At 50.0% G+C, this 27,486-nt stretch overlaps 1 protein-coding gene across 1 annotated transcript in view; it reads right to left on the bottom strand.

Annotated features, from left to right (window-relative positions):
- Positions 1-2,188: 2,188 nt before the first annotated feature.
- BAHD1 (bromo adjacent homology domain containing 1) overlaps positions 2,189-27,486 on the bottom strand; it is a 34,457-nt gene continuing 9,159 nt past the window's right edge. Inside the window, exons 2-7 of the mRNA XM_084288220.1 lie at positions 13,632-15,284; positions 10,534-10,895; positions 8,777-8,936; positions 7,741-7,817; positions 5,624-5,715; positions 2,189-3,320 (exon numbers count right to left, since the gene is read on the bottom strand). Coding sequence (XP_084144346.1) covers positions 3,131-3,320; positions 5,624-5,715; positions 7,741-7,817; positions 8,777-8,936; positions 10,534-10,895; positions 13,632-15,267 — 2,517 coding nt within the window. The 5' untranslated portion in view covers positions 15,268-15,284 and the 3' untranslated portion in view covers positions 2,189-3,130. The remainder of the gene's footprint in view (positions 3,321-5,623; positions 5,716-7,740; positions 7,818-8,776; positions 8,937-10,533; positions 10,896-13,631; positions 15,285-27,486) is intronic.

Raw genomic sequence — 27,486 nt, 5'->3', positions numbered from 1 at the left:
AATACGATTTTTCAAATTTATTTTTTAAGAATTACTTCTAATATATCTTTCTCACAGAAGGAGGGTATAGGGAATGTTCTCATTCCATCTGTAAACACTGAAATACAGATCTGGGAAACCAGGGAAGAGACACAAAAAAAGTGCATTTTACAAAATTATCAACTAAAATATATTTTACATGTATTACGTTTCAATTTAAATTCTACCGGCTGCATTTTCAGTTTCAAAAAATATTTCCATATCTAATAGATTAAAAAAGCATGAAATATTTTCATTATGGATAAGACATTTCGATTCATTTACATGCTGTTTGCACAACAGCATAAGCAACCACGTGAATCTCAAACAATGTTCTTGGCCTGAAGCAGGTTCTAACATGAGAAGAGTCGGGATTTGTCCTCTCCGGACACGGAGCAGAGCCCCTTCCAAGCCCAGGGCAAGCGCAACTTCTCTTCTGCCTGGAGAGGAGCCAGGACAAAGATGGGAGCGGGGGGGGGGGAGAGGGGTCAGAAGAAGGAATTTCATCGAGTTACTGTGGTTTCCAAGGCTGGGTTTCAAACCCTTCCCTGACTGTGCAGCAATGCTCAGGGTTGGCCTGGCAAGTGGGTCTTGGAGCATCCTGCGTCCGATGGCACTTGTGCTAGAGGGAGGTGGCTGCAGGCAGCTTGCCTGCTCCGGGCCGGGTGGCAGCAGCGCCCCTGCCGAGGCCAGCACGTGCATTTAGGGCTCCCCGTGTCCTCCCTGGCTGGCACCGTGCGGCCACGGCCCGAGGGCGCAGCTGCTCTGCTCCCCGTGTGCTGGGTGGCCACGATCCCCTCTATCGTGATGGGCAGGAGCAGCTCTGCTTCTCCAGCGCCCTCCCACCCAGCAGCAGCAGGGAACACTTTCTCTGACACCTCCTGGCCCCCCTCCCCATGGCATTTTCGGTCACCCGAGAGCCCCAGCAGCGCTCCCAAATCCTATCCCAGCAGCGCCGCTGCACGGGCAGCCCAGCTGTGTCCTTCCAAGAGACCACCAGTGCCCAAGCTAATTGTTAGGGAGAAATCTGAGCAATTACTTTGACACTAACAGTATCTTGAGGTATCAGGGAGATGCTTCTCCCGTGGATTCTCGCCTACGCACCTAGGGTCAGATGTCCTAGAGCAGGGTGTTTGCCCCTTGGCAAGAACAACGGGGCTTTTCCAGCACCTTCTGCAACACCGAGCAGGAATCGTCCACCAGCAGCAGGGAGACGGGTGCCTTGCTGTCCCCTGTGGTGGGTGCCAGCTCTTGTCATCTCCTCTTACGTCTTCTTCTTCAAGACACGTTCCCCTCTTTGGTATGTAGAGCAAATCTCTGGAGACCTCCTGGTTAACAAGCTATGCCCACGTCACGGATTCAATGCCATGGGGTTTTCCTTCTGGGCGTGCAGCCGCCAGAGCGAGCCGATGCCGCTCCCACCAGGGCAGCAGGCAGTGCAGGTAGCGTCGCTTCCACCGACAGGATGACGTGAAAGCAGTTTCAGTGCTTCCACCATTTAACGTGAGTTCGGAAGCCCCCCCAAAAAGCAGAAAGATGCAGATCCCTAGCTCACGGGAGCGGCTCCAGCCGACACGGCGTTGCTCCTCATCCTTCCCATTAGTGCAATCTCGACACGGATCCCAGCTTGGCGAGGCTGACTCGGCGGACTCTGTTACACCGTCCTTTGGTTTGCTTTAGGATCAACTCCGACAGCTTGCGTTGAAGATAAACTAAAGTCTATCTAGGATCTATACACGTAAGGCAAGAGGCAAAAAATATTTGCGGGGCGTGGGCTGCATCTGTCAGTGCAAGCCCTTCCCAGTACTCAGGTCCTTTCAGGAGCCACAAAGCCACTTTGGTGAGCTCGCTCGGATGACAGGAGGGGTTTGGAGATGAGGGGAAGCTGCAAGGCAGCACTGGGACAGCTCTGCTGGTGGCTTCAGTGGGACACCCAGGGTTACAACAGTGCCATAAAAGGGGGCTAAGGAAAAAAAGCCAAAAACCACTCAGAGTGTTTGCCATTTCTCCCCCCAGGTGCCTAGCTTCACATTGAAGACGTGGGGTTAAAAGACATTACAGAAAAACAAACTGGGAAGAAAGGAGTAAACCCACTTCTATCGCTACAGCCCTCTGCACCATCAGAGCAAGAGCAATGCTCAGAAGAGAGGAGAAAACGTGGTTTTCACCAACGGAGCCCACTTTGTGTGCTCCCAGCTCCAGAGCAATGCATGCCTGCTGGCAGCGCGCCTTATGGGATGCGTGATCCTTCAGGGAAGGGCACCTAGGACAGATGCATGGCTCTCTGCAATGCCACACTGGGAGGTAAATCCTGCCGGCTCCCTCTCTGCCTCTGAGCTGGAGCAGATTTCCTAGCCTGGCTGCCAAGCCTTAGTCCGGGTGGTGAATCGCAGAACGCCTCTTAAAAAGGTGAGGAGAAGAGAGAGATTAGGAGGGGAAAAAAGGGGTGGGGGGAGAGGCTACCTCTTCCCCCTGATGGAGCAAAACCAATTCAAGCATGACACAACGCCACCCTGCATCCAGGTAGCTTCAAAAGCAACTGTTGTATTTCGGGGGAGCTCTCGCTCACCAGGAACCTTCCCTCTTCCCTGTGGGACAGAGGAGACTCCTGCGCTCTGCCAAGGAACCGGTCTCAGTCCTCCCACTACACATCAGGGCATGAAAACCACAGAACTATCACAGCTTGATTCATCCAACACACCACAGCATCCCTCCTGCACCTTCCCACCGTCCCCACCAACGATGGCTCTGGATTCAGCTTACTGGCTTTTATCCCCTACAACCCCCTCCTCCCAATATATGCATCTCTAGATACATATATAGATATAGATTTACATATGCAAGTACCTATATCTATATACATATATTTATTTTATACGTATATATTTTCATTTATGCTTTTAACGAAGTGCTGTGCTTTCAACTGCTGCCTTCCTCCGCAGGGATCTGCTCCCGCGCGCGCTGTTCAATCCGAGGAAAGAGCGCTGGGCGCTCTGCTCTGCAAGCAGCACGAGGTGAGTCGCCACGAGCGCACGCATGTCCCAGGCTGCCAGCCCGCTGTCGGCTCTCCGGTGCCGCTCGCCCCTCACCGCGGTCCCACTGCAGGGCTGCACTACTGCGGGTTCTTCAGGATGCGCCCGTGTCTGAAGTCGTAGACGTGACGACAGAGGAAAACCAGCTCGGGGTCAGTGTCCTCGGGCACCTTGCGGTGCAGAGGCGTGGAGTACTCTTCCGAGGGAGGAACCATAATGGTTTTCCTGCCAGGGATCCCTTCGACTCGACGCTTTGCCAAGGCACAAAATCTGCAACGCAACGACATTGGAAGAGTTAGCGTGGACTCCCTTCATCTCTCACCACACAATTTTCACTGTTTGTGTCAGTCTTTCTAACTGGAGACCATGAGCGTGGCTGCCCAAGGATAAGGAGCATGGGGAGCTGTCACCTTTGCTCAATAGGGTGACACAGCTCTCGCTTTTGATCCTACACCGAACTGTACAAAGTGACACGTTGGTTTTGCTCTCTACACTGGCAGGTTCCACACAGTATGAAAGATGATTGCAATTAATCCACCTTGTTGTTACTACTTTGGCCTTGTTTTTGTTAATTAGCCCTGGAAAAGTCTTATACATCAGAGCATTGGATGGACACAAAGGGGCTGGGTACGATGAGGGCAGGGTCAGACACAGCTTTTCAAACTGTGCCTGTTACAGGCAAATAAATAGTACCTCCTGCAACATTTTAGAGCCACCCCAACTCTCCGAGTAAGTGACAAGGCTTTCTGTCTAGAAGAAAACATTTGTCTAGCCGAGCTGCACTCCAACATTTTGCCTAACAGGCATCCACACAAAGTCAGGTGCACAAAACAGCAAAGAGCTGGCTTCAGGTCACAGAATCATTAAGGTTGGGAAAGGGCTCCAAGATCATCTGTCCAACCGTCCCCCTACCACCACCATCACCCATTAAATCAGGTCCCCATGACTGAATGCCCTGTGCACCTACTAGAGTGATCCTGGAGGAGCTCAGACAAGCTCCTGAGACAACCTCTAACAAAAAAGAACATCATTTTGTGAGCACTCAAGCCAGTTCAGCTTCATGCCAAACACTGGATATGTGCATGTTCCTTACACATGCATGTTTCAAACACCAACCGTGCTACCTGCATCTAGGCTGAAGAAGCTGCCTGCAGCATGGCAAGTCACACAGCCTGGCTGTGGTCAGGGATAAACCTGCCGAGTCTTTCACACCAGGTAAAAGTAACAAGAAAGCAACAGCTTCATGCCATCATCTGCACTAGCACTTCTCGGATTCTTATCCAGAGCAAGAAAATCCCCTGTTCTAGGTGCTCAGCTGTTCCTGTCCAGGATACATTAATAACCCTTTTGCAAAAGCCTATGGTACAGACTAGATTTTGCAGCCTGCATTAGTAAATCCTTTGGGTAAAAGTGTCCAAGGACAAAAGCCATCTCACAGCTGATCAGAGCTAGCTCGAGCAGTCCACAACACCTAAATCACTTAAGAGCTACTTCTTGGCTTCTGAAAACCTTTATGTCTTTGTCAGACTTCCGCACAGGCAAAGGATGAATTCAGGATGCCTTCAGGGAACTTAGCTCAAAGGTAACCTTACCCACAGCAGCACACACACAAAAAAACCCTGCCAACAGCTGTTCCAGAAGAGCAGACTGTTAGGAGCGAAATGAGCTGTTTGAGTCCAAAGCCCTAGGTTGGTTTTTAGTTTTCAAAAGAAAGAACAAAATTTAGTTTAAAATGAGTTTGGAAAAGTTTGGTTTTAGAAATTCAAACAGCGTAGCCTTAGGCTAGGAGCAGGAGGACAAAGAAGAGAGCTGCAGGACTTAAACATGCCCTCTGTGGTAAGACTCCAAAGTCAACAACATACATGTACAGCCAGCAAAACTGAAGACATTTCAAGCACTATTTTGCGTTACGGACTTGTGTGCCCATTCAATCCCTGTTTCCGTTCTGCTCTGCTCATCCATACAACCAAGGATGGCAAAATGGAATATGGATGCTCTGAAATTCTTACTGACCGAGTTTCCATTCAACCAGCACAAGTTTAACTGTAAGTGCTTTAGTCACTACTCCAAGCGACCCAGAACACCCAAATCTGCAGGCACGACTGCTAGGATCCAGTAGCAACACTGACAAAAGCTGATCAGCAGGCATTTGAGCTAACTAGGACATCCATATACCAGAGGGACCACCATATAAGATGACTTCCAGCCTTGCTCAGTTTGAATTTACCACTGAACTAGGTCCATCATTATGGGTTTTCCTGCACTGTCCTCTAACAGACGTCCACATGCTGTGGTACCAAGATCATACAAGTACAAACATTTGTAAGCCCCTTAAAGCATATCTCATACACAAAACGATGAGATATGTAATGAGCCTGGCATGGAAGAAGTGCTCCCAGACCCCAATACCAAACTTGTATGGAGAGTGAGTGCAGCTCATCCAGCTCCACCTGGACCAAAGCTTGTAGGGCAGGGGAGGTTCTGCTGGGTGATGGCTGGAAATGGAAAGAGTGACAAGAGCTGGAGACAGACACAGGTCTCAGGAACAGCAGCAAGTTAAGAGCACCACCTACCTGCAGTACTCTGCAAAGGTCAGCACGTAGCACTTCTCCTCTATGCAGGCAACACTGTTTTCGTCCTGATGCCGGGATGCAAAGATCTCATTCTGCGAGAGAAGGAAGGAGGCGGTCACCCAGCTGGCCAGGAGCTGCAGGGAGGCAGGGCCAGCCCCACTCCTTCACCCATCACCTCAAAGAGAAGGCTATCACAGCATGCTCATAGCAGGTGCTCTTTAGAGCCAGTATTTCAAATAAGTCAGACACTTTGCAGGTGTCTTGTGGCCCTGCAAGAGGTTGCTTTTGCTCCAGCTTATCCTAAACCTGACTTTGTACAGGGTCCACAAGAAAGGAGCCTTCAGACCACATGCAGAAAACCCGGTGGGCAATGCTTCTGCAGGCAGGAGGTTAAACCCACACGTTCCTCTGAGCTCCTAGGGATGAGGGATGTTCTTCATTCATGTCCCTTTCCTGTGCTGGAAACCCTTCCCGTTCATTTGTACAGCTAAGAGTAGAAACAGAGTTTGAATAGCACTTTGCTGTCTTACCTAATGGCCTGTGACACACTCTCAGAGTCTTTCTAATCCATTTCTATATCAAAGATAAAGCAACCCATTCCTTTGCTACCATTTCTTCATCCTAATCCAATTTAAAAGGCTGTTTTAGTGAGGGAAGTAGCAATAGCCTCTTCTCCCAGGGTAATTTAGGAAACTTGGCTCTGTAGCAGGCAGGATTGGTTAGACACGGGGCAACCCAGACGGAGCCGTTTTAAAGAATTTCAGATGTGGTTAGATCAGCAGAGATGATCTGTAGTAATACAGATGCTCTGCACAAGGCTGGAAGCGTTACCTGCAGGCTTTGCTTCTGCTCACAGCCCCAGGGAAGCAGGCTGGAAGGGAAGACTCAAACCAGGGTCACCATTTGGGGCCAGGCTTAATCAGAGAAACTGAAAATGCCACACCTCACTTCTGCACGTTGAGGTTTTGGTCTACTCCTTACATCAAAATGATCTGAGTCATCTTTGGCAAGCCCATCGCAGTTACTCAGCCCGCATGGCAATCTCTCATTTCAAGGCTTGTATAATTAAGCAGGTGTGCAGAAAAGTGGCTCAGTTCCTCCTAACCAGACTACTGGCTCTCTCCCTACACTAAAATGCAACTGGATGCATTCTCGCTTCATTTACAGACCAGGAAGCTATGAGGTAGCATATTTTGGTTTAGAAACTCCTCTCTGCCCTGCACGTCAGGCAGGTACAATTCCCTGGCTGTTCTCCAGTCCTGTTCTCTCACACCATTACAATTTTATTTAAATGAAAAAAGGCATCAAGGATTTCAATGGGTTGAAAACAGCAGTAAATTCTTCCTTCCTGGTTTAAAAACAGCGTGTTCTGCCACCCGACACTAGTCCAAGCAAAGCAGAACAAGGCATGAAGTCATAGTGATTCACACATTTTTCTTCTTAGAAGTGAACTCTATTAACTCTGGCACAACATCCTCAAATCAGTCCAGTTCTTGTCATAAATTTAAACAGGGGTGGATGATGCATCCGCATTTCTGCACAAAACAAACACATTTCCAGAGCCGAAGAAGCAGATTCAGGGATTTTTATGATAAAAAGGCACCACGTGACTTATCTACTCAGACATCCTGCATAATCAAAATTGCAGAATTTCAGTGGGAGTTTCTGCATCAAGCGCCACGTTTCGGTGTGAATCAGAAAACCCTTTTCAGAGAGGCTCCTCATCCTGATTCAATATAAACTCACTCCTCCTTACTCCTAAAGCAGAAGTCAAAACAAGTTTTCACTTAGCGCTCAGGATTTTCTCCGATTAAGCAGAGAAACATTAAAATTTACCAGAGGCAGCCACGAGAAAGACGCAGCAGCTTCTGTCACAGCCCAGAGCTTCCACATACGACAGCAGACCGGGGAAAACCCGTGGGTAGGGCAGCGCCGCTCCGCACATCTGGCAACAGCTGCGCCGCCGCCAAGAGACAGCTCCGTTTTCCTCCACACGGCAGCTCAGCCCCCTAAGTTTGAGGCCACCCAGGCATGCAGGAGGATCCTCAGGCTAATCCCCTCTTCTCACAAAAATATAGACGTGCCCCGGCCTCTAGTTTCGCGTCCGGGTGGCTCACCTGGTGCATACTGGGGTTACGGCCTCCCTGAGTGTGCTCCGGTCTGTAATACCACAGGAGGCTCATCATCAGCTCCCCTGCAAGAAGATTTATTGCAGAATGTCAAGGCTCAGTGCTGTCACAGTGTTTTCCCACTAATATCCAGCTTCCTCCCTTTCATTTCCATGGCGCTCGTGTAGAGGCAGCTGTGCCGTGATAAATATTTCATGCTGAACTAGGTGTCCTTTTGTTACAGCAAGGAGCTGCACCGAGTCAGTCACGTTGCTTTCCCATCACACCTTCACCCCCTTCTACTTGCATTACATTGTCACAAAGAGGTGGGCTACGCACAAAAATCAAGCATTTCCCTAAAAAAAAAAAAAAAGTTTCCATTGCAGCTCAGGGGTTGGAGGAGATCCTCATCCAAAGCTTGCAGCGTGACCTCCCACATCACCACCAGAATCGCTGTTGCTGGATGGCACAACCGAGCCTGGCCTCACCACACACTATTACTTTTTACAAAATACATTATTTTTTTTTGCCCTTCTTCCTTTTAAGCAAGAGCTGCACTTTGCAACACTTGACATAGCTTCCTAAGCTCAGCCCTCAGCGGGCAGATTCAGGACCTGAACACCAAAAGCACACTGCTCCCATCCCCACCCCTACTTGGGTGCTATCAGAGCCTCTGCAGATAAGCCGTGCTCCACACCAACTCCCTGCCCACGTGTCTGCTGGCGTTTGAGTAAACAGCAGCTCCCCAGATGTTTGCTGCAATGGAATAATAAAGGAGATCATTGCTAAGATGTGCACTTGGCTGATATTATGTGCTTTCACGACCAGGAAGATTTTGATTAGCAGTCCCAGGCTAGTGATTAAAGAGCATTTCAGCTCCTGGAACAGTCTGAACAAAACCCACGGAGCTAATCTCCTCCCCTGTCACCCAACCTGGCAGCAGCGGAGTAGCCTAACGAGCCTGCAGCTCTTCCGAGATCCGTCGCCTCCCCAGTTCCTCATCTGTCAAGCAGGGAAGCAAAAACGTACTCTTTTGGCACAGTACCTGTTTTGGGGTCTTCCCACAGAGCCGATATCTTCGCAACGTACGGCATCGATTTCTTCCTGGGTCCTGATTTCAAGAGGACGGTGTCTCGTACCCGGATAATCTCCCCGTCTCTCTCCACAGCCTGATAGCTCTTGCGAACAGCTGGCTCAGGTTCATTCTACAGCATTGGCACACAGAAGAAAAAGCAGCCCAAGCATACAGGCAAAAAGTTAGTTTATTGTTTGCTGTCTCGATCCAAGAATTCTCTGGTCCTGCTGTGAACTAAAAGCTCTCAGTAGGCTTAGACAAGTTAAGTGCTTCCACTCCAAGAGAAGTCATCACCATAAGACCGCCCCCGGCATCCCTTTTCCCACTGTGTTGGTTTACGAAAGCAAAGACCAGGTCAAAATAATTACTCGGGGCATTCCTAGGTAAAGAAAGTTCAGTAGGGAATAGCATCCAAGTGCTTGCAGGTCATTTGTGGCCACCGTTTTCAAACAGAACACGAGATAAAACACAACTATTCCTCCTGTGTTGTGCTGGCAGGAAGGAACAGCTCACCAACCGGACAGCAAGTCTCACAAAAGCATGCATCTGTGAAATTAATACTCTTATTTCAAATTAAACCAAGAACAATTGCTCCTTCAATTCTGCAAAAAAGACCCTCCTTCAGAGAAACCATCACTTTATCTGCCTACTTGTGCATTTTCTTCATATCCGAAGGCACTGGAAGCTAGGTGTATTTTGAATGCTCTGTGCTTCTTTGATATAAACATCGAAAGAAAGCAAATAAAAAATGAAATATTTCACACGAACAAGGCAGGCAGCAGAAGCGAGGCAGCGGCAGCGAGGCAGCGGCGTAAAGCTTTCTGTAACAAGGCTGCTGGCATTTCCTTAGCACCTGCTCATGTTACAAAAGGATTGCTTTTAGGACCGTGAGCTTTATTTTTTAATTTTTGCTCTGAAAACTGAGTTCAGAATGCCCGAGCAGGATGGGTTTAGCCTTCTGCCAGATTGTCCAAGCAAAATGGGAAGCATTCTGTGCAGGGACTTCAGGAGATTCATGGTGTGCTGCCCCTCTCAACATGTTACAGCGTGAGTGAGGGGTGAAAGAGGCCCATCTCCAGCTTCCACAGGCTTTGTCCTCCTACAGCCCTTGCTACCTGTATGCAGCTCTGAGAGCTGAAACTACAAACCTGGGTGATGCTCACAGCAGCTCAAGGTTGTGCCATCACACCAAGTGGCATCACAGATGTGTCTGCCCAGGCCACGGCTCTCCTTACTGCTGACGGTTACTGAACAAGCTTACAGGAGCTACCTTTGGACAACAGATCTTAGAGCAAGGCTAAACCATCCCTTATTTTCTCAGTGTTGACCTAACCCAGGAGGAAGAAGCTGCAGATGATCTCTGTAAGACGGACTCATGGGTGCCACCCTCATAAATGCCAGAGTGTTCATCACCACAGCATTTCGGCTGATGCCAGCACAGGAGCAGCAGGTTTTCCTTCCTTTCCAAACCTCCCGTCACGCAAGGCAATGCAGGGTGTGCGAGAAAAACAGAGCCAACAGCCTGGCCTCAAAGCCCAGCCAAAGGGCTGCTGACTCACAACGTGTCCAGGAGGTTTTAGAAGACATCAAGCGACCACCTTTACCGTGGAGCAAGACCCCAAACCTCTATGACCTCAGTAATATGAAGATGCTCAAATGGATTTGGAGAAAAATAGATGAGGAAAACAACAAAGCGAACGAGAAATCCGTGCTCCACAGACACCTACCACGACGTAGACGGCCTTCTCGCAGGCTGTGCCGACGGGTATCCAGCCGTTGGTGGCCCGTCGCCGGCTGATGCGCTGCTGCTTTGGGTGGCCGTGGCCGCCCGCCGCCTTGCTGTCGGAGGCGTGGAGGCAGCCCGTGGTGTTTCGGAGGCCGGATTTGGAGCCGCTGGGAGGCTTGGAGCTCTGTGGACATTCCCGGGCCATGGTCTGAGGGTCGGAGTTGGGGGTCTGCAGGTGAGGAACGGGTTCTGCAGCTGGCGGCACGCTGGGTACAGGGCATCCTGAGAGCGGGTGGGCAGGCGACGCGGGGTGCCCTGCCACGGGGATTGTGAGGTTCAGCTGGTCCAGAGACTTGCAGCCTTCTATGAGAAGGGAAGGAAAAGAGGCACGAATGTCATTTGAAATACAAGAGGACTACACAACCAGGACTGTCCCAAAGCACCACCACCGTCCCCTGAAATTCTCTTTATTGCATTACAGCAGCGAAGCCCCTTCGTGTCGTAATTTCATTTTGCACCGTCACAGGATTCTAAAAGTGAAGACATTTCTAAGCCTGTGATCCTCCAGTATGTTGTTGCTGATGACACTGCACTACAACAAACCCCTCTGAAATCCCCCCAAGTCCTGCCAGCCAGTAACACACATCAGACTGGCTAGCGTCCAAAGCGCTCCAGCCTGTCGATATGCATAAAGGAAATAAAAGGCTTATCGGAGTGATGGGAGGGATTAAACCACCGCAGTGGCAGAAGCCAGCTTCTTTCCAGAAGCTGAATTCAAGTAATTGGGGGAAAAATGAGAAGATTCTCCAAATTAACTCCAGAAATACGAAAAAACGTGGATCAAAACTGCGTGAAACGATGCATGAGGCTGCCTTCAGCAAAACCACGCCCCCAGGGCAGAAGCAGTGACCACGACAGGTAACTCGGCTGCTGCTGCCTCTCAGAAGCAGCCTGGAACACCTACAGATGTCCTAAAACAAGCCCCAAAACCAGGCTGAGGCCAAGAAAAGAGCAAGTGTGGTCTATTTTACCTTGTGTCAGCAGGAAGACAACCCCCAGACTGAGACATAACTCGTCCCTAACCCCTGCATCCGAAGGCACGCTTTTAGTGATGACTGAAAAAGCAGCTGAGGGCAACCTCCAGGAGATGCCTCCAGCCTAGAATGTGACCTAGCAGGTCTGCGGGAGCACGCTGCTGCACAACAGAGAGTTGCTAAAGAACATAAAAAGGTAATAAAAGCCATGAAGTCACCGAGCTCCGGCTGAATAATGGACGAGATCCCCCTGCAAGAAGGGGAAATCGGCCTCCCTCCCTACCAGGGCTGCACCGAAGCTAGTGCTGAACCGCAGACCTGAGGGCTGCTGTGGGCATCCTTGGGGTTTGCTGACCCCGAGCAGCAGATGCTGAAGCAACTTTGCTGGTGAGACGTCAGGGTGTGAGTTCAGGAATCCCCACAGGACCCATGGAGCAGTGAACTACCTCTTCCCTGAATCCCCCCTCCCCTGTTTTGCTCACAAGAGGCTGCAACTCGAACACGCCACTTGAGACAGATCTGCCCCGTGTCACGCACCGTGTTGGATCCCCTCGTACCGACGCTCTCAGATGGGAGCCTGGCGCTTCCAACCGAGTAATCCTTGAATTCCCTAAACTAACCCACTTGAGGGGAGGATGAAATTTCAGAGGCAGACCTATAAAAACCACCTCCTAAGCACAAACTCCTGTTAATATGCTGGGAGAGCTCCTTCAGCCTGCAGAACAAAGTCTAAATTATTCTGATGCGGAGACTTTTAAACCCAAGCTGCTCACAGGAAGGAACGAGAGCCCGCGAAGCATTTACACGTGCAGGAGGCTTTAACCCAGAACGGGCTGCGTCCAAAAATGTGCTACAGCAGGAAAGGATCCTGCTGCCTGCTAATCCACGTTGGGAAAAGCTCAGAGCAGCGGGGTGACACATCGCTGGTAAACACACACCCTGCAACAGCCAGCTCTGCGAGAAGCCACCGGGCTTGCAGGGAAGGCTGAACTCGGAAAAAAGCCCCTCTGCTTACTGGGAATCGGAGGCAGCAGCATGCAAAATGTTGAAGAAAAAAACGAAGCAGGCTGGCATGACCCGGGGGCACCAGGCAGGGAGGTGTCAGACGAGAACACGCTGCCGAGCTGGTTGTCTTGGGATCGAAAGGGCATCGAAGCTGCGAGGGAACGCCGCCTGGCCCCTGCCGTAGGAAGCAGCACTACGACAGCGGAGGTATTTAGGGAAAATGGAAATTATTAACCACGTGCCCGTGGTTAGGTGAAATGCTAACGCTTACACCCCCAGCAGCCGAGCAGCAGCTCTGCCTGCACAGCACACCGTTTGGAAGCAGCAGCAGTGCATTGCTTGGTGACTTTCACCAACTACCCCACCCTTCCACTGCCACTCACCCCATTTCGGGGCCTGATTTTTCCAGTTGAATAGCAAACAAGAGCACCGCTATCCGCCAAAGCGACGACCTACCAGCACTTACATCACTGCAAAGAAATTCAAGCATCGGTCCAACCAGTAGACTCAAACTGAATCATGGCTCAGCCCTGCCAGATCAGATCGAATGAAACCTTAAAAGACTGCATCCCCTGAGCAGCTTTTACTGGGAAGAGTCTGACAACCGAGGCAGCGCTCGCTTCTTTGCGCTGCTCTGCCAGGATGCTTCGGTTGTGAGAGTAGGCTTTTGGGATGGGATGGGCAACGCAGCCTGACATGTTTCAGGCCCTCTGCTCAGCAGCAGACAGCGAGAAGCCTTGCAGAGCATCTAGGAACCGAAACCACGCATTTTACACCGGGCAAAGCAGTCAGCTCCAGCACAACAAGCCCTCGGTCACCTCCTTCCTGCCTAGATTCTTTCAGCGCTTCCACGCTTTCCACACCAGTCAGATTTTCAAGGGGCTTTTTAGCCTTTCTGGGCTAAAACTGGGGGAAAGGGAGGTGAAACACGGATTTCTTTCCAATCCCAAGCTTTGAGGAACCGCGAGACACCTCCAGCAGCCACTGAGCAAAAAAGCAAAGAGCAGCCCTCTTCTCCTAGGAACGCCAACCGAGATGTTGCTCACACTTTGCACCTTACCTGCTGCAAAAGGCATTTTGTAGGGGTAGCTGTTCCGTCCCGCGTGCACGCTGCTGATCCTGCCCTCCGGCACGTGCACGACGCCGCAGACGCTGTAGCTGTTAATAGCCGTCCCTTCCCCACAGCAGTACGGGGAGCTGCACCAGTGGAGGGGCTGGAAATGAGCACCCGATGGCAAGGAGCCCGGCGATACCAAGAGCCCCTCACAGGTCGCAGACTGCGAAAGCTCATCCTTGGGGTAAACCGAGCAGTGAGAGTAGCCACTGTATCCACTTTGGCCATAACAAACGTAAAACCCGTTCAACGGAGTCAGATCCGAGGACTCATAGAGACATCCACAATCCGTGTGATTCCCGGGAACGGGCAAGGGAGGGAACTGCTGCACGGGAAAGGAAGGCTGATGAAATTCCTGCTTGGGAGTTGGGGATTTCTCTCCGGGTCTTCCGTACTCAGGCTTCATGGAAGCTTGTCCACCCATGAGCAAAGGCAGTCTGTGGTAGAAACTCTCCGTGCTAGCGTAGGAGCTAGAGAGGGATTCGTAAGGGACGGGTTCAGCCGTCCTGTAGAGCCTAGAGGAGTCCCGCTGCTCTGCTTTCCCAAAAGCGCCCAGGGTGAGCCCCCGCCAGCCGTGCTGCCCTTCCATTTTCAAGCTCGCCGCTTCCTTTTTGGACTTGACGCAATTCTTCCGACTGGCTTTGGCCCACTTGAGCGTAGATTTTGAACAGTGGTTCTCGGACTTGCCCTCCCCGTCCGATTTACTCCTCTGCTTCAGGGGCTGGTCCTTCTCGTGGGTCAGCTTCAGAAAGGCCACAGCGTTCAGGCTGGCCAATCTCTTTGGGGTGGGATGATAGGGGACGGTACCATCCTCCCTCTTTGTCCCATCATCGAAGACCTCATCCAGCGAATGCTCACAGCTATTGCATTTCTGACTGGGCTCATGGCGGTTTTTGCCTTTACCTGTTTTCACAGCCGGTTTCTCCAAGGCAGACCAGTTGTCACCAGCTTTGCAATGCAAGCTCTTGACCGTACAGTCTCCAGAGGCTTTGGCAGAATCCCTCCGACAGCGCCTGCCAGACAGCAAGCCATCGTCCCGCTCAAAAAGCAGATTGTTCACAGCCTCCGCGTTCAGCGAGGCCAGCCTACGCTTCCTGGGCTCCGAAGGAGCGGTGTCAAGGTCTTCATCTGTCCCCGGATAAGTTATTGTGCACTTTTCCCCAGAGGAATCACTCTTCCCCGCTCCCACGGGCTTCACTTGTTCAGCAAAAAAGGTAGGTCCCAAGCCCTCCACCCAGCTGGGAAGGTCCTTCTTTTTGCAGCTCTGTGTCTCCTTCGACAGAGATCCGGCCACGTCCTCCAGCCTGGTGAGGAGCACTTTGCAGGTCTTTTTGTTCACCGAAGGGAGCAGGCGTCTGCGCAGCGGGTACGTCTTGCGGACTTCCTGCAAGTTCTTGCTTTTGTTCGGCCCCGCAAACCCACTGGGCCCGTTGCTGCTTTCGGTGCCATCCCCGTCCCTCTGCTCACCGCCCTCTGCCCGTGTCCTGTCCATCTTCCCGCTGCCTGGGGGGGACGAAGCCTGGCCAGCAGAACCAGCTGGATGCTTCAGAAGGAAAAGTTGTTTCTTCCGGGCATGCGTCATAGGATCAATGTCCAATCCTGAGAACGAAGAGAGAAAAAAAAACACATCTGTTAATAGCACTGAGAGGGACCCACCTCCTCACGAAGCACCGGCTGCCGGTTAGGAAACACTCGGGCCAGCTTGTTGCTGCACAGAGCCGAGTCTTTTTGGGTGACGGCCAGTTAAGCCAATTAGGAGACAGGATGCAATGCGCTGCGGTTTAATATTAAGCCCTAGAACATGGCAGTAATTAAAGGCGAGGTGGTGATGGCAAGTGTCACAGCAGCCAGGAAAACCGGGATTTATCCAGAAAGTTGTTTCGCCAGCTCCCAGCCCAAATGCATTCCCCGCTAAGCCGATGCCATCTCTACCACGTTACAAACTCTCATCGCATCTACCAAAGCTCATCCGAATCCCGGTCCAGGGTAGGCACAGAAATAAATGCCAGGTATGTGACTGCTTGCGTGTTGGTACAGGCAGGCTGCTTCACTGTCGTTTTCTGAAACAATTAGACAGAAGAAAAACAACAAAAAAGTCCACCTACTCACATAAAAAGTAAACTTGGGTCTATTAGGTGGAGATCTGCCAACGCTAATAAAATAAATACATGCAAATCCCTATACAGGTTAGGACCTGGCTACCTGGTGCTGCTGTCATTCCCCACAATCGCGTTTTGTAAAAGCTGCGGACTCCCAACAACCCGATCACCGTGTCTGGCAGAGGCTCGAGCAGGCTCTCAAAAAGAGGAAAGGGATTACTTAGCCGTGTCATCCCTGACTTTCCATCTAGATGGTATGCCAGGACACCGTTAAAACCGACACAAATGTCCAAAACACAAGAAGGAAGAGATAAGCATCTGCCTGCGAGGCTGAGCAAACCACCTCCCTGCGCCCCGACACGCTGCTGCCCGGCCGGCCCCACCGCCTCCGGACTTTCCCAGCCAGGTAAAAAGTTAAAGAAACGGTCCGGCTCCGATTTACCGTAAGAGGGAACTTTTCCTGCCAGTGCAGGAAGGCCTCAAAGGAGAACGGCTCGCCCCGAGCTCTACGCTGAAAGCCACGAAAGGGTGCGAGTTTGGGATAACCACGGGCATTGAAAAAAAAAAAAAAAGTCTAATTGAGATATGTTGGAACAGATTTAACACAGCCTGTATCTGGGCATGGGAAACAGCAGCAAGCTTCAGCGATCGCTTGCATTTACTGGTGTTTATGAAGCAGTCAGATTCCCTTTATTGGCACCGAAGTGCCAGCCTTCCCACCAGCATCCACCCGGGAGCTGTTGGATGCCCCCTGCACCAGGTATTTACTCGGCTGCAGCACCCCGCGATTGACACGATCGACACTGGCCTGCTACTTGGAGGCTGGCTAATTAAAGCTCCTGCATCTGTAGTGATGAGAACAAAGCTACCAAATTACAAGAACTGTTCATTTGATATGGCTTAATCAAGCTGATAATTAGATTATCTATTTGAAATAAGCCCAGTGTGTTTTAATTGACTTGCTTCTGTATGCATTAACTAAAAGAAAACCAGGAATTGAAAGCCGCCGTGGTTTGCACGTTGTTTTTGCAGATGTCAAAGCCTTCCTGAGATGTCCTGGAGTGACTGAACCCTTTACACCCCATTACGTGCGGGATAACTCCTCTGGCTAGTGCCCAAACTGGAGTGCTCCACGGGGAGCAAACATTTATATACATCCGTGTTTTTTTTTCTGATAAGCAACACAGGTTCTGGAATTTAGGAAGATGGTTCATCAGTTCAGACAGACAATTTCTCCCCAAATCTGAGTAATTCTTGCACAAGCAGCCCTATTAACCACAGCCAACCCTGGGAGTTAGCAAGAGGACTTCTATTGAAAAAACAAAATGCGCAAACAAGGCTTGTCTCCCAGCCCATACAGACCGGTGGTTTCTTTGCAACTCCAAACCTATTTTCTGCTGTTCCCAACAAAAGATTGGACCTCTGGCAGAAATGCTCAGCAGGGAGGGAAAAAAAATGAACTAACCGTGGCTTGCTTTAAAAACCAGCGTCAGCTGCCCCTTCTCCTCTAGCTCTCCTGAGAGCAGCGGTCATCTTCTGGCCACCACCTCCACGTCCTTCACTTGCTGAGGCTTTATAGCACAGCAGTGTTTGAATAAGGAAGAGTATTTCTTAAAAACAGAGTACTTTAGATGTGACTTTGTTCAAACCAGACCTGCCCAAAGGATAAAAAGAAGTTTGGTACAGGTTGAAGGAAGGGAATTTCTCCAGCGATGAAGTGGAGAATCAGTAACAGCACGGTGGCTGCCTTCCCCGTCGGACCCCACGGGGAATGCCAAGACAAACAAGAGCTTACATAAAATATCTTTTCCGGAACCTAAGCAGAGGGATGCTTTAAGTTATGATACTCCAGATGAAAATGGAGCTTAAATACATACGTTTCCTCCAACTGCAACAAAAGCACCTCCCTCTCCGAAGCCCAGATGCGAAATCTGCATTCTGGTGCAGAACAGGTATCACCGTCCCGCGTGCTGTAGCATATTTCCAACTCCTCTCTACACCAGCTTTCATCACTGACAACTGCAACCGGAATGTCAAGAGAAACACTCGAGTTGAACACACAGAGATGACATTAGAGATACCGAGTCAAAAATGCATTAAAGTGTGAAGAACACAGCGATTCGACGCGATCCTTTTCAAGAGTCGCGGTCGCGTAAGCTCTTTGACACAATGAGTTCTCAGGCACAACAGTAATCAAGCCATCACAGGCTTTTTATTTACTACTTCTTAGTAGAAGGAGGCTACGTCTGCAGAGATCTCCTCCTTTTCATCTGGTCTCCAAGTTTTCTCTCCCCCACTCCGAGCTCAGCTGCAGACGAGGAACTAAGTATCTGGAAATTTGTGCAAAGACAAAATAAGCAAACCCCACACGTTTTGGTATCATGGCCATGCAAATCCTTTAAGCAACAGCAAAGAAAACATCAGCTCCATCCAGCAACACTTCCACATGATTGTAAACCCTCTGAAATGCAGCTTTATTGCAGAAACACCAGGCTACCCGCAGGAGTACAATCACAGTGAAGTAATGCTGACTTCTGTATTTGCTCCCTCACAAATTGCCACAAGTTCCTTGGATAAACAAACCCCATCAGCCAAGTTTCTCCCCGACCCGCTCGAGCATTCGGTTTGGAGACCAAGAGCAGGTCGTTTTTCCAGATCACACCCCGCTAAAAACCTCAAGTCAAAAATTAGGCGAACTGTGTTTGTTTTCAAAAGCATGACTGCGTCCCGTTTGCTCTGCAGTAGCTCAACATCATGAGTAAAAATAAACAGATTTTGAGCCTGGAAGTGGTCACTTACAAAGCGTGGTTCAGAAGGTTCAGTTTCTACAAAGGGAACTACCCCGGGATATCACCACGATAAATCAACTGTCACGACCCGCAGGGCAGCTTGTCGAAGCTGGAGCGTTGTTTTTAATTCCCTTTTTCTGACATAACTCTCTACTAGAGGTGAGAACAACCAGGTTGAGCAACTGGAATGGATCTTGTTATTCCAGAACCGTATGCAGGGTGAGTTTATTGTGACTGATGGCAGGGGGTGGACGATCCCAACACCCGGCTCCATATCCCACAGAAGCCACCCGCAACATTTTCAGTCAGGTCCTCGAGATCCCTTTTGGAGAAACTCTCTCGCAGTCCCACTGAAGGTGCCCAGAGAACTGGCTGTGTTTTCCAGTTGTCTGCGATCTGTCAGACACAGGTGCAGAAAGGGCCAGGAGGATCTGCTACGAGACCACTGCAGTGATGCCACTGCCAGTTTTGGAGAGGTACCACAACAGGAACAAAGAAAACGAGCCCGCTAAATCGGCAATTCCTCCACGTTATGGGCACGCATCCAGAAACAAGCAGTCTTACTCGGTTGCTCCATTGAACAAAAGTCATCTCTCGCACACAGGACTAGCAAGAACTCATTCCCTGCTTACCAAACTGCTTGCATTACAATTGCCAGGGGGCTTGTCCTGCCCATTCACTTCTCAGCAAAACTCCTGAGTACAGACTTACCTGGGAGCCAGTAATCCCTTCTCTCTCCGCAGGATACAGCATGAGCAGAGCTTCTGGATGCTGCTTGAAACTCAAATATCTGACAGCATATATCATGCCTTAAAAATCCGAGTCACGCAGAGCTTACCGAGAGCTCTTATCTACAGCCAGCACTCAATTCAGCCACCAAGGGGGAGCGTCAGGGCTGCTCGTCCCCTTTCCACCTCTGTCTGGCTTCACGAAGCAAAGAGGAAAACCCAGCTGTGCCCAGAAGTCTCCAGGAAATCACGACACAAGCTGAAGAACTGAAAGTGAAGATACTTACGGCAGAACCACCCCTCTCCTGCTTGCAGCTGAGGAACTGGATTAGCAGCAAGGAGACGGTGATTTATAACTGCTAGAAGTGAAACAAGTTTGGCGGAGCAGCTCGGTGTAGCCAGCTGCGTGCAGAGCCCACCAGGCATTTTAAAGCTCGCTGCAGTCGCTCCCTCCTTCCTCAAACTGGACCAGTTCAGAAAAATTATACCGGCAGCTGCAGAACCCTGACCCGACTGCAGAAATTCAAAGCTAAATGCAGCGGTCTCGTTTTCTGCCAGAATAAAAGCACGACCCAAACAGCAAAATCAGAAGAGAGTTGATGCCTCATTAGCAGGAAAATAAGCAAGTGTGTTAACAGCTGCATTTTCTGTAATCATGCAGCTGCAGCATCTGTCTCTTCCTCTCCATCACTTGATTGCAAGTAAAATTAGAAGAAACCAGTCTGGGACTACCCATTCAAGCACCATTTCCCTTCCAAGGCTTCACTACAGAGACGCGCTCGTTCCAAGGAGACGATGCCAAAAGCACAGAAATTTAAAGCTTTTAGAGCTTCTAATCCGTTTGGCACTTCAGTAACATACAAAGAGTTACGACAACAGGAATCTTCCTCTCTGCGCACGGCATTGTGCTGTTGACTTTCAGCCCTTGTCTGCTGGAAGAAGTTATATTCTTCTAAATTGGTGCAGCTTACGCTGTGACAACAACCCCATAACTGCAAGTGTCTGGAGGATTGGCTCCTTTCTCCCTGCTGCTTTAAAGTCAGATCACTTTCGGTGCTATAAAGGACGTGTTGCATGAAGGAAGCCTCCCAGGAGCTCTTGGAAATCTGGGTAAAGCACCGAAGCGTCAGGTATCCCAGGCTGAATCGCCTAAATGCTGCGTGAGTCCCACGAGCAGGAGCATCCTTTCAACCTCAAGCATTTAGAAAAATTACAATCGTTACGGGCTGCGATTTGTCTTCATGGGGTCCAGCCCTGATCTGTCTCTGGAGGCTCATCGAAAGCTCCATCATCCACATGCTCCAGAGAAAACTGTTTATACAGAGCTCATTATCCTGCAGAAAAGGCTTGTTTTTCTCTCTCATCAACACAACCCTCACCATTTGCCAGCACCTCTTGAAAACAAGGTGAAGACCGCACCAGCTGATGCAGTCGGTGCCTCTTTAGCTTCAGAAAGGAAAGCGAGGAGGGATGCGGGGTTTCCTTTACCTCCTGCACTGTCCAGAGAGGATCCCCAGGCTGCATGGGCTGCTCGCTCCCCTCCCTGGTCCGACAGCAGTAATTATGGCTTGGTTGTGAAAGCCACTGCTCCAGGCACATCGCTGTGTGGCCCGTGATGAATTACAGTGCTGAAACAACTGCAATTATCGGCGGATGCTTCAAACCAGGGGCGCTCTACCTGTCTGAAAGCGATGGCAAGCTGCGAAGGGAACACGCCGGGGTGCAGTCCCTGCTTGCACGGCTGACCACTTGCATAAACATGAGCCAGACCTGTTAACAGCCCGGCAGGGCAGAGAAGTTGCGCGCCTGATTCCTTGGGAGGGCCTGTCCTATTCTTGAGTATCTGCTTTCAGATCTCGCCTGGTGGCAGTGCTCTGGAGCACTTTTCAGGGAAGCCAAAATGAAATTTCTCCGACTGCTCTCACACTCTCCACAGCCCCAGCAAGCACAGCTCGCAAAAGAGAAAAATAAAGCAGGAAAAAAAAAATGGAAAAAGGGAAAAGCTGAAACCTGACAGCAGCACCCGAGAGCCCAACACACTGGAGCCTTCCCAACATCCTGGGCAGATGCCCTGCGTTACCAGCACCACCACATGGCTTGCCCTGGACAAAATGGCCCTTTTCAAGTCTCCGAGGCAAAAAGTGGACTTTAAATTCCCCTGGCCAAAGCAATTTGGGAAGCCAAAGCCTTCCCCTGGTTTCTTGTGCCTGCTTCATCTCCCCTGCCCCTGCTACCAGGCTCAGCACGGCTGGCAGCAGCACACAAGCTTGTGCTCCCAGGGCTGTGTTTCACTGCACAGGTACTGCCACAGCTCTGGGGAGGTTGGGACTCAGATCTGTACCTCTTTTGGCAAAGAAAGGCACCCGCTTTTGGAGAGGAGATTGTAGCAGGGCTGCTTGGTTAACTGCCTTCATGCACAGAATAGGTTTTTCCATTTGCTGGTTGAACAAAGCCGTGTAGTCCCATCTACCTGGGCAAGGTCAATTCTTTCAATACCAGTGGACAAGAAATACATTCGAGTTTGGGGGAGATTGGAAAGATGGTCCCTTGACATCAATGGCAAGGTGCATTATTTGTGGATCTACCATGGTGTCTGGGAAAAGCACAATCCTTTTCAGAAAGGCCCCGTCTCTCCTCTCCCTGTTCCTGATGCTACGATGCCGTATTTTCTCTCACATTTTCAGCAAAAAGGTACCACTCGGGCTGAATACCCAGTGTGTGCTGTAGTATAGGAGAAGCGCAGGAAGTCATGCATGACCCAAGCAACCCGAACATCAGTCACCAAAACCAGACAGAGCCCCAGAGCCGTGCTCTGTTCACAGGCTTGAATTGAAGACCGATGTTTCCAAACGCGAAGCCTTCGCTCACCACCTCATAGCACAAGCATGACCAACACTTGCAAAAAACACTTCCTAAGGCCTGTAAGAACTGAAGATTTCCACTGCCAATGGTTGCCACAATCGTGATTGTGACCTGACCATGAAGTGCTGCTCTTCTGCACATCCGCAGAAAGTTTCAGTGTTCTTAGCAGCGGACAGAAATCAGCTCGGGGCAATTCAGAGCAAGGGCAGCCACAGTTTCGTGCCTGTTCTCTCAAGAACAGATGCAGAGCTGTGCTAACCAACAAGCAAAACTACCCAAAAATTCCATGGGGACTTCAGAAAATAATCAAAAATCAGAAGCAATCAGAGATCAGGATGTCACTCTGTCCCCTTTGATTCCTCAGAGAGGTACAGAACAATATCCTTCCTCGCTCAGAGGCATTTCTTCTGCCTTCCAACAGGTTAGAGGGGAACGTACAAGGATGCCAACGAAGCTTTGAGCTATCAGGTGTCTTAAGGGTGATACAGCATCCAGCTGCTCCCGCTCAGCATCTCCATCCTGCAGTCATCCCCTCCTCCAAGGGAGCCTCTCAGTTGCACCAGCAGGAACCGGTGGCCACCCTAAAACTCAGGGCCGGTAGCCACCAGCTTTGAATATTTTCTCCGAACTCTGCCTGCTTGTGCACAGAGCAGTTTAGGGACCCTGGGGAAAAATAAGACGCAGCCATGTCATTAAAGATATGAGCAAACAAACACACGCAGAAAGCCAGCCCCTGCCCAAACAGAAACCATTTCTTTGCCAACGCAAACGCTGTAATTATTCCCGCAGCGCAAAGCCCACCTTCAGCTTCTCACCTCTCAAAACCAATCTTTAAAGGAAAAAAAAGCGAGGACTGTGAATAACCAGCCTGGAGCATGCTGCAAGCGCAGGAGGTGCGCTCGTGCAGGTGGGGTGGAGATCAGGCTCAGCTCATCTCAAGGCTGAAAGCTTTGTACCAAGCACTTGAGCCTAGGAGACGTTTTGACACTCTGCCTTCGCTGCATCAATCCCCAGCGAGGTGCTCATTAGGGTTTCTTTTTAACGAAGGCAAGCAAGCTACAGGGATCAAGCAAGGGGAGCACCAGGAAAGCTGGGAGGGGTGCCACCTGAGAGACAGGCGGGACAAAAGTTTCCGGATTATTAAAGCCAAGTCTTCGGTAGCAAGCCCAGCCTGAGAGACATCTGCACTTGAGAAATCATCGCTCGATTTCTCCCTCTACACTGCTTTGACACTGTGAGTCAGAGCTATCGGATGCTCGTCCCCGCCCTCCCCTCCGCCGGCAGCCCTACAGATCCTGCAATTCTCGTGAAATACCCCAGAGATCGTCAGCAGCAACCACTGCTAGCTATAAAACACTAGGCGTGCTGAAGATGCCTTGTTTACAAAGACTTGCCTACTAGAACTTTAAATAGGTTCGGCGTGAAGCTGCCTACATGACAGCTACGCTAACAGCACCCCGGACGATGCCTATAAGTAGCTTGAAAAACCAAGCAAAAATTATTTCAAGAGCTTCGACAGTTGTGTTTTTAGAAAGAGCACAAGCTTTGCCAATCAAGTTAATCAAGGTTTAAAAAAAAAAAAAAGAAAACCAACAAAACCCAAGCCCTGCTCATCTGATTTTCCATACATGCAAAATGCAAACTAAATTCCTACATGGCAGAAGGCTGAGTCTGGTGAAATATCAATCATGTGTCACTTTGCTCAGATCGCTCTGGCACCGCTCCTGCTCACACGGACAAAATGGAACAACAAATCATTTCCAAGATGCTGTATTTTGAAGAACAAGCGAGATTTTTCTAAAGTAAATATTAAAGCTCTTCTATATACCAGCATCACCCTCTTCCCCGAACACTTTAGGAACTTCCTCCAAGCTGCTCAGCTTAAATAATTCGAGGTGTGCCATGATTTCAGGTATTATAGGCACATCTGCAAAACCGTGCCGCCTTTGGGGACTTTGAGGGCAGGTTCATCCCTGCCAGCTCCTCTCCATTTCACCTGGCTGTCACTGCTGTCCTGTCTCTGGACCTGGATTTGTCCCCTCCTGGGTAAGTCTGCCTCCACAGAGGTCTCTATTCACTCTCTTAACTCCTTTTGGAAACTGTCAGCGGGGCACCCTTGAGATCCAAAGGCAGCACATTTCTACTCAGCAAGCTCAGAAATTGCTTTAGGGGAGGGAAAAAAGCAACATAGGAAATTCAGGGAGAATCAGGGCATTCCTTCAGTATAACATTTAGTTAACCATCAGACCCAAAATGCACCTAAAAAGAACCCTTTTATTTCCCCCTAAATAATTTCACCGTATTTTTGTAACTTCCGAGTGTCCCTCAAAACGCAGAGCCCCACCTCAGCACCTGAATCCTTGGCGTTGAGGCTCCTGGTACCAACTCTATCAGTTATAATCCTTAAGGGGGGTGCAGAAGAGAAACTGGATTTTAAAATCTACAACATGCATGTTTATAACCTTGACTTAAACTTACAGAAACCTTAAGCCCAGGCAGACAAAAAAAGCCTATGTTAAATACCAAGTTCGTGTAAGGTTTTAGAGGATTCCTGTGTTCTGACTCATCCCTAGCTGAAGCACGCCGACCATAACTACCTCTTCAGACCAAAACTGCAATCCGAATGTGTTTTCCGTCCTAAGGAAGTCCTTAAGACAGCATCGTCCTTCATTTGGAAGCATCTATTGTTTCTGCGCAATTTGTTCAGAAGCATTGTACAACTTCAGCCCCAGCTCGCTCTGCACGAAGCGAGCTGTCCATAAAGCTGATGTTCTCCTGGCATTTCAGATGTCACCACTGTAAGTTTTGATCCCTTTTTATACTCAGAGTGCAACAGACAACTCCCACCGGCACCCATGTAACCCAAGGCTCTCCTCCCTGCATCCCATGCGCCGCAGCGCTGCGCTCAACGCTCAGCGGAGCTTACATCTGGAGCTGAACTTTCCGCCTTTGAACTTACTCCTGGAAAAGTAGGTTGGATGGGGCTGAAATTTAGGCTGTTCTCATCATACCAGACAGAACTTTTGTAGATCTAGAAACCTGCAGCTGCAAGAAAGGAAGAGCAGAATTTCAAGACACCGTACCTCACCGTTTCCACCCCAGTACCTAAAAATGGTAAGGTGCCCGTGTTTCATCGAGAAGCAAGCCCACCTAAAAATATCTCTACAGAAATATATGCACTTAAAACTGTACAGTGTTTTCCCCATAAAATATTGTCTCAATTAATACCATCCACATAGGTGTATATCCACGCACCAAGGGTACCCCAACTTACTGCCATTCCACCCCCCTCCCCTCTTTGCAAGGCAAGCGCGCAGCATTTATGATCGAGTATGAGGCAGGTGAGAAAGCTCCTCTTAAAATTTCACAGCTCATCTACTTTAATGAGCTAGGTCAGTCAAAAACACGAGCCCAAGCGAAGGGTGCTGCAACACCTGATTTCTCAACGGAGGACAAGCCTCGTAATTCCTGCGCTGGTGTCAGGACTCCCACCTGTCCAGACAAGGGATTTTCTGCCATCAGGTGTGTGAGTTTTTTTTCTTTTTTTGTTTTAAAGAGCAGATTGGCTCTCCAGGAAGGTAATTAGACACTGAAATACGCGATCTGCTAAGGCAGCAGGGAGTCAGGTGATGGTTACGGACTCGAAGGCTCGGCTCGCACACAGAGCACCCAGGAAATCTGGATCCGTCCAAGGAACAGAGATTTTAGGTTTGGACCTGACGTTACTGATGTCTTCATCAGACCAGCCCCAACCTCCACCAGCCGCTAAGCGATTAAAGTTAATTGCTCGGTCATTACACTTTTCATTACTAAGCAATTAGCCCTTCAAGGTTTTAAGTGCCCAGCCTTGGCTCTTTGCCGGGTTGTTCGGGGTCTGGGGTAGGCTGGGGAAAGCGGAGCATCGCGCTCAGACCAAGCACCGTGCCCGATGCCACGGCACCTCCGGGCTGGGGCACTGGGACCTCCATCCCCTGAGCACACCTAATGGGGATCATCAGAGCCCAGGAAAGCAAAGGGACGTGATGCTGCGGGTCCTGAGCAGGGCTGGAGTTGCTTTCCTAACCACCAGAAGCCCATTTAAGTCCCATTAGGAGCTGGCCCCGTTCCTCCATCCTTTACCCACATCGTTAGAGGTGTGTATTTAAGTACGCACGCGTGCTCGCAGCCAGGTCTGATCAGTCATGGCAACAAATATCCCCCTTAAATGGACCGGACAGCATTCACAGACCCGTGCTGGGAGAGATTTGTTTTATATCCCCTCATTAACTTGCATTTATCTACCTACACAGGCGTGACACTATTTGGCCATTTAAAGAGGGAGTGATTAAACGAGCTCAGCTGTCGGTGCGAGAGGTACGAGAAGGCGAGCCATGTAATGCCACCCAAGCACTTTTCAGGTTGTGTTGGGTCTTGCACAGCTGGAAGGAAAGTCAGACTTTCGAAAAGAACTGGGAAGAATTAAGAACAATTAATAAATTAAATGCTCCGCCCGGAGAGTTCAGGAGTGAATTATTTGGAGCTCCGGTCAATGCGGGTGCCCCCTGTCCCACGGGGACTCTGTGAGGTTGTGCTACGTGACCTGACCCACAAAGCCTGCCCTAAGAGCTCCACGTGCACAGGCCCCGCTAACAGCAGTTGTCTGCAAGGAGAAGTATTTGGGAATCATCTGTTTAATCTGTCTGGTTGCTGCCACTTAATCTGGTTAGCGCTCCCCGGGAGGAGCAGGGCGCTGGGTTTTGCTCCTCAATTACTCTCCGGCTGCTCCCTGGGACATCCCCAGGAGCCAACAAGGGATACATGGCCTGAAGAAAACTGCTGTCAGGCAGCCTCAAATAGGGCTTTTTTCCCCTCAAACTTTACAGTTCAGCACCAAAACGCAGCAAGACACAGCAGGCTCCCTGAGGGCAGGCCTGAGACCATTCAATATTTTATTAGCAAGTCACCTGCAGGTGATGCTTGGAGATGGAGCTAGCAAGTCTTGGACAAGTAACAGATCCACAGTATGATCCTGATGGGCCAGAAAAAAACGTTTAAAAATATGTTTTAAATGCCCATCAATAGGGACAAACCCACAATTTACAGCCCAGACAGGCAGGAGTGAAATCATGATGAAAGCAGCCAGCAAGGTGGCACTTCGCAGCTGAGGTTTATTGAGGAGCACGAGATGAGTGAGTCAACATCATCACGCTGTTGTGAAAGAAAAGCAAACATCATCCTGGGGCATGTGCCCAGGAATGCGGGATGGGAGCAGGTGGGAGCAGGCTCCGGCTCACGGCTCTGCACCGTGTCCAACACAGGACAAGTGAGGCAGCACCAAGGGATG

Source organism: Netta rufina (genome assembly GCF_964035555.1).
Source record: "Netta rufina genome assembly, chromosome: 5".
Lineage (NCBI taxonomy): Eukaryota > Metazoa > Chordata > Aves > Anseriformes > Anatidae > Netta > Netta rufina.
Note: the sequence above shows the minus strand (reverse complement) of the source record. Positions and strands in the feature narration are given on the sequence as shown.